The 14,533-nt window shown below is 41.3% G+C and overlaps 2 protein-coding genes across 3 annotated transcripts; one reads left to right on the top strand and one right to left on the bottom strand.

The window, feature by feature from the left end:
• Positions 1-467: 467 nt before the first annotated feature.
• On the top strand, positions 468-6,967 carry slc25a37 (solute carrier family 25 member 37). Of its 2 annotated transcripts, none has more exons than XM_086075193.1 (4): positions 468-777; positions 3,086-3,314; positions 3,525-3,581; positions 4,503-6,967. In XM_086075193.1, exons 1-4 carry the CDS (start codon positions 583-585, stop codon positions 4,904-4,906), a joined length of 885 nt encoding a protein of 294 aa, XP_085931319.1. In that variant the 5' UTR covers positions 468-582; the 3' UTR covers positions 4,907-6,967. The 2 variants fall into 2 exon arrangements, with proteins under 2 accessions (XP_085931319.1, XP_085931318.1); XM_086075192.1 differs by having other exon boundaries at positions 4,363-6,967.
• Positions 6,968-13,123: 6,156 nt separating this feature from the next.
• Positions 13,124-14,533, bottom strand: nkx3-1 (NK3 homeobox 1). Its single transcript, XM_086076443.1, has 2 exons — positions 14,302-14,533; positions 13,124-14,202 (listed from the first exon to the last, which is right to left on the bottom strand). Exons 1-2 carry the CDS (start codon positions 14,459-14,461, stop codon positions 13,820-13,822), a joined length of 543 nt encoding a protein of 180 aa, XP_085932569.1. The 5' UTR covers positions 14,462-14,533; the 3' UTR covers positions 13,124-13,819.

Here is a 14,533-nt window from a genome sequence, read left to right as displayed (position 1 = left end):
CCAGAAAGTGTCCCTCCTCTTCTAATTTAGCATATGTCACTGAACTGTACGTCACTGTGAAAGACAGTTTATTCTGATTGGCAATGATTATTATTATTATTTTTAGTGTGTATGCTTGATTTGATTCATGTACAACACAAAATAAAAATGTAATTTTATTATTTGAATTAAATTTGTATTTATTTCTATATCAACATATTTTGAATACAATGTACAGTTAAAAAAGCTTGAGTATGTGAACGAAAATTCCCTTTTTTTCCCCCTTATTTTTAAGAAGTCTCAATGAGAGATTGTAATGGATGAGACGATGGCGGGGATTGCCAAGTGTCAGAGAGAAAACTTCTCATTGGCCACCTCAATCCAAGAGCCCGCCTTATGTGCACTTATCCGTAATTCTATTGGTTAACTTTTTTCATTTTTTTTTTTTTTAAAGAGCCGCGCCTATTCTGGCAAACGTCACTTGGGCTCCCCTACTCTCGGCGAGTGATGTGGTGGCGGTCCACGCTGCCGAGAACTGCCTGACAAGCGGTCGTCACAGTCCTGGGAGGAGGGGGAAGCTCGCCACGCCACGCCACGCCACGCATGGAGGTGAGCTCGGAGCGTGTGCTGGCACCGCTGGAGATGTCGCAGACGGCGAGCCAAGGCGGCCAGCCCGTTCCGAGCGACAGCGACTACGAGAGCTTGCCGCCTCATGTCTCGGTGACGACGCACATGACAGCGGGCGCAGTGGCTGGCGTGCTGGAGCACACGGTCATGTACCCCGTGGACTCCGTCAAGGTAACGGACGCACACCTACCCTCATGCCACACCTCCTCCTAACCCGACTCGTGCCAACAACTTGGCCATTATCTTGCTCAAGTCCACGGACACCATATTCGGCTGGCTGCGACAGTTCGTAGCTAACAAGCATTAGCTTTAAACTATCCAACCTGCCTGACCACAGTTAGCTTGTGTTGTTTAGCTTATTCCAGGAAACCAGTTGAGAAAGAACATGTTATCGTGGATAGCGTAAAGAATAGAGCTTTTATTTTCGTTTTATTTTTTATTTTTAACACACGCTGTTAGCTTCTCTCTGTTTTTGTCAGTGTAACCAAAAAGTTTGTCAAGTGTCAATTGACGCCCAGTAACAGACTTCAATAATGCAATTAAAGTTTTTAAAAATTATTGTGCTTTGACTTCAAGTATAATGGCCTTTTTATTCATTTCAGCTTAATTCAATCACATTTCAAATCAACTTTCCTCATTGAAATGCATAGAAATGACTTTAATCCGTTCCAGCAAGCCCAAAACCTACATGTTTCTACTAATGCAAAATACCACATTATTGTAAAATACTATACTTTACTGTATTTGTGTGGGGAACAAATGCCTTAAGGAAGTGTAGTTAAACTCATTCACTGCCATTGACGGCTGAAGAAGTCAAAGGTTAATTATTTTTAGCCGGGCTGGCAGTGAATGAGTTTTAAGATGAAAGACACGCAAACACAAATGTACTTCAATCTATTGTAATACATTTGTGTCAAGTCTTCAAGTGGTGTACGTCCTGGGAAGAGTGCTTTGCATCTCTTACACGCTCTCGCTCTCACTGAGGGCTTACTTAACCAGCAGGAAATCATCAAACTGTTTAATTTATAGCAACAACAAAAAAAACAAATATGTGAAGCGTAGATAGAATAACGTTTATGCTGTGTGAGAGAGCGCTTAAGAGGGTGTTCCGGGTGCATCATTATAAATCCCACTTGAGTTTTGGACAGACATGCCGCGCTGCAATATGATTGGCTGCTGCATCCTGGTAGGCCACGCCATACTGCTGAAAAGTAATTTTTGTTTGCAAAATTTCTTTGCAGATTTGTTAGTGAGCCAAGGTTCCACCGAGAGGTCCCCCTTAATTACTCCCTTTGTTTTTTCCACTTCACTGGAACTGAAGCTCACTCGCAACCCTTTTGCTGCCTTACCAAACTGTCCTGTTACTCAAGCTCTTTTGTCATTTCCTCCATAGCTCGTTAAGGTTTTTCTTCAGGCGCTGTCCTTCTGCAGTCATAGTAGAGTTTGTGATGCAAATACATTTTTAGGTGTGTTTATTTGGAGTCCAGTGGACCTGTGACTAACGACTTGACCTCCCAAGATATCACTTGTGACACACCTCGACTTGTGCTTTTGCGCCAGTAATGTTAAGGGTGTGTGCAGGAGGGGTGGTCTTATCTGTGCTATACACTCATGAAATCAACCTCACACAGTGAAGGGTGTGTGAACGTTATAAGCACTTGTGTCGTATTGATTAGAATGGCCAGGGTTGAGGTGCTGCCACAACTTTTACATGGTTTACCACTGGATAGCGGAAGACCGAGGCCGCAAAATGTTTTTGATCTACTTTAGCTCAAACAATCCTGATCAAGCAACCTGTATCGGACAACTTTCCAAGTAACGTTTTAAGTGTAAAACACGATGACAAAAAACATCAAAAGATGGCAAGTATTATTTTTCGAGGGATGAGAGAATGTTTCAATGTCATTGTTATCCTGAGAATAATAATAAATACTGTCTGGAGGAGGATGTCGGTGCGTGGATGTAGCACAACTTCCTCATGTTTTTCATTGTGGTCATCTTCTGTATTAAATAAAGATTCTCATTCCGTTTAGTTGCAGGGCTTTGATTGCTTTACCAAAAAATAATAAAGTGACTCATCGCTCCTCGCCAGAATAATATGATTTGGGCTGCCAATATGGACACGCATCAACAACAGCCAAGATTTGTGTTGCCACATCTGTATTAAACGGAAACGTAATTGTACTTTATTGTGAGCGCAAAAGGGAAGGAAACCCATTAGAACATGCGGAGGAAGATGGACCGGGCCTATCTTCCCCAGCCAGCACCGGCCACATCTCCCCGCAAATAAAAACAGGCTTTGTGCTCTGCAGATAACTTGGCATGCTGGACTAAAACAAAAGCGTTGCTTCGCTCTTACACTCCAGACTGTCAACGATGTGACGACTTATTAGACAACAATACATCCTGAAAGTTGTGTTCGGCTCACAGCGGGTATCCAAATTCACTCCTTTTTTTTTTTTTCTGGTTATGTTTGCAGACAAGGATGCAGAGCCTGCAGCCCGACCCCAATGCCCGCTATAGAGGTGTGTACGAAGCCCTGAGAAGGATCATCCGCACGGAGGGTTTCCTCAGACCGCTAAGGGGCCTCAACATCACCATGATGGGTGCCGGTCCTGCCCACGCGCTCTATTTCGCCTGCTACGAGCGGGTCAAGCACTCCCTCAGCGACGTCATCAAAAGCGGAGGCAACAGCCACCTGGCCAATGGTACGAAGCCGCCGACCTCATTTTGCCGCCACGGTGAAGGAAAGCATATTGGGGTTTTTTTTCATTCACAAGTTAACATGGAGAGACGCGCGGAAACGTTTTCAGAAGTTGGAAGATTTACTTTGGTTTTTAAATTTTCTATGCAGTCCATTCTAAAGACAAGTTCCCATAATACGTCCCTTTACAATCTCCAAATATTGTCTCCAACAGGTGTTGCAGGCAGCGTGGCCACTGTCCTCCATGATGCTGTTATGAACCCTGCTGAAGGTAAGCACAACCCTAATCCTTCATATATAAAGACAAATGATACTTTGTCTGATATGCTTTATTAACACGTTGTGACTGGCAAAATAGCCTGATCCAAAATTGAAGGTACTATTGATTGTTTCATTCATAATGAAATATATATTTTTATGTATTTATTTTAACTCTCTTGCTGCAATTTGAGAAAAGGCTCATCAGCGAGATCATGAGGTTACAAGTCCTTAGCATTATTGCAAATTAAGCAATATACAGTATGTTGTACTTGGCAGTGGTAAAAATGGTGGCTAACATCTCCGTAAGATGCAGCTTGTACCCCCACTTCATTTATCACCCCAAAAATAAGCGCTTTTAAATGAGTATTTCTTTGACGGTGTCAATCAAAACTTGAGCTTTTACATTTTTCCGGAGGCAGCATGAGAGGCTTTATGATTGTCGATTTCCTGTCCCAAAATATCGCACTGCAGAGGTGCTTGCAAAATAAAGAGGGGTGATTGAGGTGGAATGGATCTTATCTCCTTGCCTAAACCTTTTTGAAATGCCAGAAAACAAAACATTATTGCAACATTGGTGTATTCAGCATTGGGATTTTGGAACTTGAATGAAATAAGGGCTGACTTGGAGGCAGTCACAAGAAGGAGTCATGCTGTCAGCTGCAGTATGACAGAACTCTTTTCAACTTGCCATTTTCTTGGCTCTTCCACTAACACTTCCACTTCCATCACTTCACGCGTCCTTTTGCGCTGACTTGAAGCTTCCTAAATGTTTTTGTGTTGCCATGTCTCAGTGGTGAAGCAGCGGATGCAAATGTACAAGTCGCCCTATCGTGGCCTTTGGGACTGCGTCCGCACGGTGACACGCGCGGAGGGCGCGGGCGCCTTCTACCGCAGCTACAGCACGCAGCTGACCATGAACATCCCCTTCCAGGCCGTCCACTTCATCATCTACGAGACCATGCAGGAGTGGCTCAACCCCCACAGACACTACCACCCCGGCACGCACATCGTGTCCGGGGCGGCGGCCGGCGCCATCTCGGCCGCCATCACTACGCCGCTGGACGTGTGCAAGACGTTGCTCAACACGCAGGAGAACGTGGCGCTCAGCTCCATGAACATCAGCGGCCATTTGTCGGGAATGGCCAACACTTTCAGGACGGTGTACAAGCTGGGCGGCCCGGCGGCTTTCTTCAAAGGCGTGCAGGCCCGAGTGATCTACCAGATGCCATCCACGGCCATTGCCTGGTCCGTTTACGAGTTCTTCAAGTACTTCCTGACCAAGCAGGAGGCCGGACCCGCTTCCAGGAATGGAAAGTGAACATGGTCACGCGCTGATGTTTGAGGAAGTAGCCGAGCTGCGACACGCCTCCTTGTTCCCGCACTGACGTCTGCACGGGCTTCCCCCCCCCCCCCCCCGCGATGACGTCACTCAAGGGCAAAAGAATCGAGGACAAATTCACACAGTCATCGTTCAACATTCTTTCCTACGCACATGGCCACGTTGTCTTGAATGATGTTTAGAGTTCTTAGTATTTATTTATTTGTGTGGCTTGTGTTTTAATGGCTGCAGAAGGAAGTAACACAAACGCTGCTTTATTTGCTTTTACTTCTGTGTGTATTTATAAGGAATGAGCGGACTTCACGTTCACTACAATTTCCAAGTGCCTCTTTTGCTCCAATATAGAGCCAGTCGGTCTTCATATTTTCAGTTGACAAATTTTTATTATTATTTTTAATTAATGTTTGAGTAAGGCACTCATAGGTACCACTTTATTTTTGAAGCAATATACAAAGGAATCTACCGATGTCCTTAATTCCTGTTTCCATGTTGAGCAGAAAACACCATTGGAGATGGAGCTCAACTTCCCATAGTTGGCTTCATCATGCTGTATTTCTTTCAACAGTAAACTTGTCTGACTAGCCTGATTGAGTCAACGGCGCTTCTGCTGGCTGCAGCCAAGTACTGTGCTGCCTTTTGCCTCCATATATATATATATATATTTTTTTTTTTTGTAAGGTCAGGCAGCATTGCAGAGGTGGCAAATCCAGGTCCAGAAAGTAAAAACCCCTGCCACAGTTTGGTTTTAGCCCCAGGTGCTAGCTAGCTAGCTCCCATGATGCTCGTTTACCCGCTAGCTAGCTAGCTAGCTAGATAGCATCAATGGCTAAAGCCAAACTGTGGCAAACTCGTCTGTGTGCGAACCCCAGCTTCCTCTTACAATCCAAAAAACATGTGCCCTGTCTGCGATTGGCTGGCGATGAATCCACGGTCTACCGCGGCCCAAAGTTGGATATGCACCATCTTAACCGCGGCTCGAAGCACTATTAAAAAAAAAAAAAAGATGGATAGATGCCATTTCATGACATGATGAATCAATCTCATGAAGCTGCAACAACATTTTTGAAGATCATAGTTGATTGCAATGTCCATCATAACTGTTAGTTCTTGAATCGTCTGGTAGGAGTACAACGCTGATGAATCACGCACACACACTATCCAGTCCAATATAATAGACACGGGGCAGCTATTGGAGGTCTGAACACTGACCTGACCTGAGGAGCTGTCAGGCTTGACTCTTGTACATACATGTTGCAGATTATATATCAAATATGAAATATACGTTTTATTAATAGTTTTTCTACTCCATTGCTTTTATTTTTTATTTTTTTGCATTTGCTTATGTGAAGACAGAAAAAGCCCCGTTGAAGTGTTTATTTTGGTCAACGTGTACGAGCCACCAAAGACATTGCATTGTATCGAATGGTATTTTTCTATGCATCTGCGTTTTTCAACATGCGCCATTCCATTCGTCCTCCTCCGTCACATGCAGAGGCTTATTTTTTTTGTTTACAGCCACATTGTGGTGACCACCGTGCGTCTCTTCCTGCCTCAACATTGTTTCAAATGTAGAAGCTGGCTTTTTTTTCTTTTTTTTTCACCTGGGCAGTGGCAGTTGAAGAAGACTGTTGTAGGTTTTCACTTTTCAATATGTTTTGCTGTGTTTTTATCATTCAGTGTTTATATACACTTTAAATAAGCCTTGCCTGCGCTTGCAAAAAAATATCCCATTATCAAATAGGAATTGTTTTTATGAGCTTCATATATGCATTTGTGTCATCTCCGTTTCATGAGGTAATCATGTTGTTAAACCAAGTGAAGACATTTGCTCACCATCTCTTTGTAGGTCACTAAACTCTCAACACGCGCCACAGGGTGCAGGATAGTAGCGTGTGCTTGTGTGAGTATATTTACATGTAAATATGTTACACTTTTTACGCACAAGTAACTCAAGTGGTATACGGAATGTCAGGCCATGCTTACATGAAATCATTGCGACGATGCTGCTACAGCATGTAACACTGGAGCTGAAATAAATAAATACAAGTTTGATATGAGCTTTGTGTCTACTTTGTCAATATTTTTTGTTGGATCAAATTATCAGCCACCATTTACAAAGTTTGTTTGGTAATATTTTTTTGCAGCTTTTGCCATTCCCATCTTTCCCTAGTCTCTTATTGTCGCATGTGTCAATCCGTTGTAGGGCCAGCAGGGGTCACTATTGGACTGAATTGTAATTCTAGATGCATCACAGACGAATGATAAACAGTCAAGTCACATGACCTCTCACTTTTTTTTTAAGACTTGAACCTACCATTCCTCTTGGTCCACATAATAAAATCAGAAAATCGCGGTAATATTCTAGTACCGTACCCGTAGCACCATACTTGAACCTTGGATTTTCTCAAGACCACAATACCAGAATTTGCATTTAGCTGTTGAACTTGCTGAGTCCTGCATCAAATTTGAGTCACATGACATGGGGCTTGTTGGTGAATGAGACCTGCAAAAATTGCATGACAACCAAATAGTGTTAATTTTATCAGACATTTTTAAATTTAGTCTCAGTTTTAGTCCAGTTTCAATCACACTTGTTAGTTTTTGGCATAGTAAGTCAACTTCATCCCGTTTTTATGTACTGTAGTCAACTTTTAGTCGACTATAAATTGTAGCATTTTAGTCCAAGAAAACATAATTGTATTTGTCTTTAGTCAACAAAACTGTCAATGTTTTAGTCAGGACAACCATTTTACTCCTGTAAAATAAAAATAAAAATTTTGTCAGCGGATAATGTTAAACATTTCGGATCTAAAAACTATTTCACAAAATATTTTCTCTCATCTTTCTGATGAAAACTAACTTCACACACAATTACAGTATATCAACAAGTGGCTACTGTGGATCTGCGCAACGAGCTAGTAAATTAGCCAGCATTAGTAAGCGGTTGGATTAACATTATTGATGGGATGTTATATTGGATTAATGTGGCATTATAACGATAATTTACTCCCGCCCCCCCCTTTTTTTCTTTTTACCGTTCACCGTGAATCCACCTCCTGTCTGTGCCGCGTGTTTGTGCATGTAGCACTCGCTCGCTGCAGATTTGAAAGGGGGTGTGTCACTCTGTGTCACATGACAGTGTCACCGTGACAGATGAGCAGAGACAGGATTTTACAAAATCATATAATTTTCATCTCGTCTTTGTTCATGAGTTTAAATATCCATCGATTTTAGTCCAGTTTTTATTAAGTGAAGTACATTTTCTTTACACACAATTACAGTATATCAGCAAGTGGTTACTATGAATCCATGCTACGAGCTAGTAAATTAGCCAGCATTAGTTAGCGGTCGCATGAACATTATTGTCCAATTTTTATTAAGTGAAGTACATTTTCCGTCTTATCTTCATTCGTCAACGAAAATGCATAATGATTTAGTCAGTTATTGTTTATTAATGAGGGTTTTAGTCTAATCTAGTCTACCTTTTTTTTTTTTTTTACCGGTGAAGACTAGTCTAGTCCTGGAACTTTTGCAAATGAACCAAATGACCCACCAGGGAATACATTTAAATCTTGTCACACTAAGCAGCCCAAACCTGGTTGGACTTGTTTGTGACCTGGATCACATGACCTTGAACAAGCATCAAAATTGTGCCACATGACCTGATTACAGACAAAAAATAACATGTCAGATAAAGTGATCTGGGTTTAGTTTGAGACATGTCCTAAAAATAACCCAAATCTTAAGACCTCAACCACACAATCAGACCCATACGAGACTTTCCACCTAACCTCGGTCGCGCTTGAGATTTGGACCATATATGTCCTTTAAACGACCCCATTACGCTCACAATAATTCTGCCTGTGGTTCTTCCTATGCTGGTTGTCATTTATTGGACTGTTTACACGAAGGCAGATACTTGCTGATATGCCCCGACGGGACAAAAACAAGACTGATCCGAAGTTGATATCGGGATGCAGACAGTGGCCGGCTTTATTCGGAGCCGGCATGTCCCGGCACACGTACACAGGTGGTGCAGAAGAGTTGTGTCCCTGATGTGTCCGTGATCACGTTGTTTATCCCGGGGCCAACAATGGACGCTCACGTCTTCCGTCCTTGTCGGCTTCATCTGCAGTCCATCTGCTTGACTACTTGACATCTTTATGCCGAAGATAAGAGCTGGAAAATTACAACAGCCTCTTCTCTCAATGCATGCTGGTCTTAACACACAAACATCCACGCGGTGATAGCGGTTGGACGCGCAGGATTCAAAAGTATGTCCTTTTTGCCTCTTTGCCTGGTAACATGTGGGATCCAGTTACATTATCCAAGGAAGTTTATGATAGTGGATGAAAGGATGAGGGCTGGTTCAAAACGTCTTATCTGACTCACCAAATTTGTCAGGCAGTCACGGCACATTGCAGCACTGACAAAGGCTTCCTTTGTGGTCAAGTTTGGTTTTTCTCCTCATCCCTTGATGAAGATCTGCTGGTCCTTCAAAGGCACGTTTAACTCTTTATGGGACACTCGCACAAAATTTCAACCCTGGAAAATTGAAGTCCTTTTTTGTTTGTGCAAAAATTAATTCAGGGGCACAGAGTTTTTTATGGAAGAGGATTAGGGCGAGAGAGGAAAAAAAAAGTTTGGTAGGGTTCTTATTTTATTCTCAGAATTCTCACTTTAAATTCAAAATTCTGATTTTAACATATTCACTGCCATGGATGATTTTAGACGTCAAAGATTCGTTTTCTCCTGGTCTGGCGGTCAATGAGTTAAAGTGAGGATTCTGACTTTATTAGTGCTACTATTATTCTGAGAATAAAGTGAGAATCCTGCCAAACTTTTTTTTCTCTCTCTTCACTGGCCCTAACAGTGAAAAAAGTTGGATTTTTATGGCATGGGACTTACCTTGCCTGATAAATGGCTACCAGTACTATTAACCACACTTAAAGTCTAAATAAACAACAAGTCACTTCTAGCGTTCCTAATGGGAAGTCCTTAATCTAAAGGCACACAAACTAATGCCTCAGTGCTTTTCATCAGTTACCTCTAAATCCAGTTGATCCGGGCGCTGCAGGAAGAGATTCGAAGGTGCCTAAGAAGAAAAGAGGATAGCAGATTTTGCATTCAATGAACCATTGAGTCGCAAGAAAAAGTGCCCGCAGTAAAAATAAGAATTCAGCTTCACAAAATTTATGAATGGAAACAAAAGTAAAGATTCAAATGTGAAGCAGTTCCCAATTAATGTTACTACAAATGACAATATCAAATGGCTTGCTTCTGAACGATTAGCCTCAACATGCTATGCTAATCAGTAAATACCCACTTTATATTTCTGTTGCCAGGCGACGTGGAGCGGTCTTAACAATTGACATGACCATTTATAGAGATCGTCGAACTTACTCGGTCGATGACTACTTTACATTGGCCTAATCTACACTTTCATTTGTTGTGTTTACATCAGGCTAGTTTATATGTTTGGTCTTTCTAGATCAGATTTTTGACCCTAGTTGTTGAACATGATACAGTTCGAATTGTCTAAAGCAGTGATTTCCAAGAATGTCTCTATATAGTTCTTGACCTGAATGTGTTTCCTAAAGTGATTGGTCCTAGTATCACAAGTAGTACCCTGAGTCCCTTAATGGTATCCGAAATAATTCGCATTTCGTTTGTATTGAACTTATTAGTACTACATATGCATTAAATTTTTAAGAACTATTTGTTTTAAAACTTTTATTGAGGTCCAATTTTTATTTGCATTGAGTAACTTTTATTTGCAATACATTTGAACTGAATCATTATTTAAAGCTACTGAACGCAGAAAATTGAATTTCCAATCGCTACTGCCATCTGTGGCCGAAAAATGAAACTGCATTTTTCCTCCGTCACATACAAAACGCGCACATGACGTAACATCCGCAGACAGAGGAAGAGGGCGGGAAATTCTACTTCTGGTACTCTCCCTATGTTGTTTTCATACATGCAAAGAATAACTTTACTGTTGCCATGTTTGTTTTGTAAATTACAATAAAGTGCAAAAAAAAAAATTTGCCGGGAAATTCAAACCCGAATCCTGTCTGAAAACTATTGGACAGGATTTCCCATTATGAACAGCTAAGGTGTTAATCTACTAATTAAAAAAAAGTTTCAGTCATAAATGGTCAAATAAAAAGGCTATTGTAATATTTTTGGGCAAATTGTTACAAAGTGCAGTTTTAAATACTTTCTCAATGTTGACCTTCAAACTGTACCTATTGTTACAAACTACAATGTATTGCTTACAATACAATTAAATATTCTTTAAATCAATACGACATCAAATAATTTAAATTTATGTATTTATTTATTTATTTATCATTTTTTTTGGAGAGAGCTCAGTATTGTTCATTCTGTAATTTTACCGATTCGACATGTCATCATCATTGCTCTCTCTCTTTTTTTTTCTTTTTTCTTTTTTCTTTCTTTATTTTTTTGTATGTGCGTGTGAGTGTGTACTCATTGATTCACCTAAAACCTATTAAAAATCCCATAAATAATTTAAATTTAAATACCTGTACTTAAGTTTAAAAAAAAATGTTTGAGAAACACTGGTGTAAGGCATAAAAAATATACATAATTATTTGTTTTATTGTTATTAATACTCCATAACTGTGATTACCACATGCAGCAACTGCAGTTGCTTCTTTGCATCTGCTTATCAACATTTCAATGTAATGATAATGTCATATATAATCTAAATCTAATATGAGTAATATTGTTAAAGCTGCACTTTATAACAATTTGCCCAAAACTATCTTTACAATAACCTTTTTATTTGACCATTTATGACCGAAATTATTATTATTTTTAATTAGTAGATTAACACCTTAGTAGTTAGTTTTCAGACGGGATTTGGGTTTGAATTTCCCGCCCTCTTTCTACCGGATGTGACGCCATGCCTTTGTTGTGTATGTGAAGAAGGGAAAATGCAGTTTCATTTTTCGGCCACAGGTGGCAGTAGCGATTCGAAATTCCATTGTCTGCGGTCAGTAGACTTCAACTTCAAATCTGAAGAATAACGCTATGAAATGAAGAGAATAGACTGTTGGGAATACATTCATATCATTTCATAGGGCACATTTGAAAAAATAAGGTCAATGTCGGTCTTCCGATAGCATTTAGCCTAATGTACCGTGTCTCTATGCGGGCATTACAATGACAAATTCCTTTTATCGCATTCAACATGTCCGCATGCGGCCCGCCCGCTGAGAGACACTGCGAGATGACTGTCACGTTCTCACGGCCGTCAAAACAAGACGCTATCTGCCCTCTTCACGTCTAATTACCTGTTTACGCTGAGGATTGCGCCGACGATAACAAGGCGGCGTATGGACGTCTTGAAAGATCAAGAAGTTCCATTTAACCCTTCAACCGGTTGACCCGCCGCTCACCGACTGGTTGGTCCACTCTGAATGGTCGCGTGGGAGAAGAGGAGCCACTTGACAGGTTCTCGGCTTCATGCCACGCTGGCATCTTGCGACGCTCCCGCGCAAAGATAAGAAGAAGCTCTTTAAGATGTTTGTCACTGGTGTTGTTGGTATGTTCTTGTGGGTGGCGCTCATTGGCATATCAAGTCGCCGATGACGAGCCGTGTGAACTCACTGCTCGGATTGAACTTTCCCCGACTGTTGCAGTCGAACCGCGTGACCCTGCACACTCGCGCTCAGTATTTCCCAGTCATCGCGTTTTTGTCATTCCTGTGCGCACGGTTGCGATGTCAGATGCATCTCGAACTGGCCACAACGTTAGATTCAATACAAGACAAAAATGGTGTTGAATTCCACTTTGGCATGTTTTGATTGAGTGGATTTAGTTGGTGGTTGTATTTTGCGTATTTTGGTTGGATTTGTTTGGAGTTTGAGGGTGTAGGAAGAAGTAAAAAAACGTATAGAGTCCAACCCCCTTATAAAAGAAAAAAAACCAGGTACGTAATGTATTTTCTACATTTGTACTGACTTATACCTGATTTAAATATTGTTGTTGTACTTTTTTTTTTCAATACATCCTTTTAAATAAATAAATCTTTTTAGGTTAATTCCAAAATGATTCCACAAATTAAACCTATAATTGTAACACACCTTTGCTTAATATTTGTTCTTGTTTAGATTTTTTTTTTATAGCCCTCAAATCAGTCACTGTCACTTGACACATTTTAATTTCAATTGCATTTTTTATTTGGTATTTTTAAGAAAGTGACAAAACTCTGTACATCATTGATTAAAAAAAAAAAAAAAAAAAGACAGGAAGTTCAATATTAAAAATCATTCAATACATGAACAATTATTATTCTGAAGCTATAATCGATTAGAATGCTCAGCGTTTTTTTAAACTAATTAGGTCCTAATTCCCAGTTACATACGCACGTCTGAAATAACCAATTTGATGCCATTACTCTTAATTACACAGTATATTGTTATGAATAAAAACTTCGATGATGTTTATGATTTCCCACAATAATTACCATCAATGATTTCAAACGGTAGTTAACAGATTCATATCAAAATGGAATTTTTACTAAAAGCGTTTACACTTTCAAATGATCATCTTTATTTATTTAACATTCCTAGGAAATCACAATGTCCCATCATTGTCGATCTATTTAAAAAAAAACACACACACACACACAAAAAACAGACCCGCTGGCTACTCATGTGGTCGATGGGGGCTACCTGGTGCTCAAGAAGAATGTCAGTTATTTCCATGATGTAAACAACCAGGAAACCGGTGAATATTGTCATGAATAACAATTCATTATAATACATTTTTCTTCAAAGGAGGAACAAATACAAACTATTATGGTAACAGCAATCAAATGGCACATTGGCAAAGTCACTGAACATATGATGTCATGTTTTTTTGGGGGGGTGGGGTCACCACAAGGCAGGCCTCCAGGGCCCGCCGTAGTCCCACAAGTAGGGTCTGTACTGGTACGCCCTACAAAAAGAGCTGAAGAACACCACCGGGTCCAGTCCGTCCGCTTGGTACGTGTCCTTGAGGAACTCCGACGCCTGCTGCTTCCTCTTGGTTTTGTACCTGCGGTTCTGAAACCAGATCTTCACCTGGTTCTCGGTCAGTCTTAACACGTCGGCCAGCTGGGCTCTCTCGGGGGCCGACAGGTACTTCTGGTGGTTGAACTTCTTCTCCAGCTCCAGCACTTGCAGGTGTGTGAACGCCGCTCGGGAGCGTTTGGGTTTTTCCGCCGACGCGAAGCCGCCCGGCTCGGACGTGCCGGGGCAGGATGTGTCCAGAGATGCTGTGAATAGGGAGATAGGATCAGTCTTTGGAGGTAGTAAGGAAACGCCAGCCTGAGCCAAAAGTTAAGCAATGATTCCACTCGGGATGGTGAGCTCACCTGTGTGCTCCACAAATGTCGACTCTGACAACTTGTTGGCATCTGCTTGCCATTCTTCTTTGGCCTGGGTGAGGCATTTCCCAACAAAGCCCGCGTTGTCTTTCAGCGAGAGGATGTCCTGGATGAGGAAAGACGTCCGAGGTTTGACCGGATCAGACATGCTCGCGGCCACTTGTGACAGAGGCCTCTTAATGTCAGAGGGTGCTCAAGTGCTGTGTTCCTCTTCACACGT

This window comes from Leptonotus elevatus, chromosome 5 (assembly GCF_054856555.1).
Source record: "Leptonotus elevatus isolate MCC_2025b chromosome 5, RoL_Lele_1.0, whole genome shotgun sequence".
Taxonomy (NCBI): Eukaryota; Metazoa; Chordata; class Actinopteri; order Syngnathiformes; family Syngnathidae; genus Leptonotus; species Leptonotus elevatus.
This window is presented reverse-complemented; position numbering and strand designations above follow the sequence as displayed.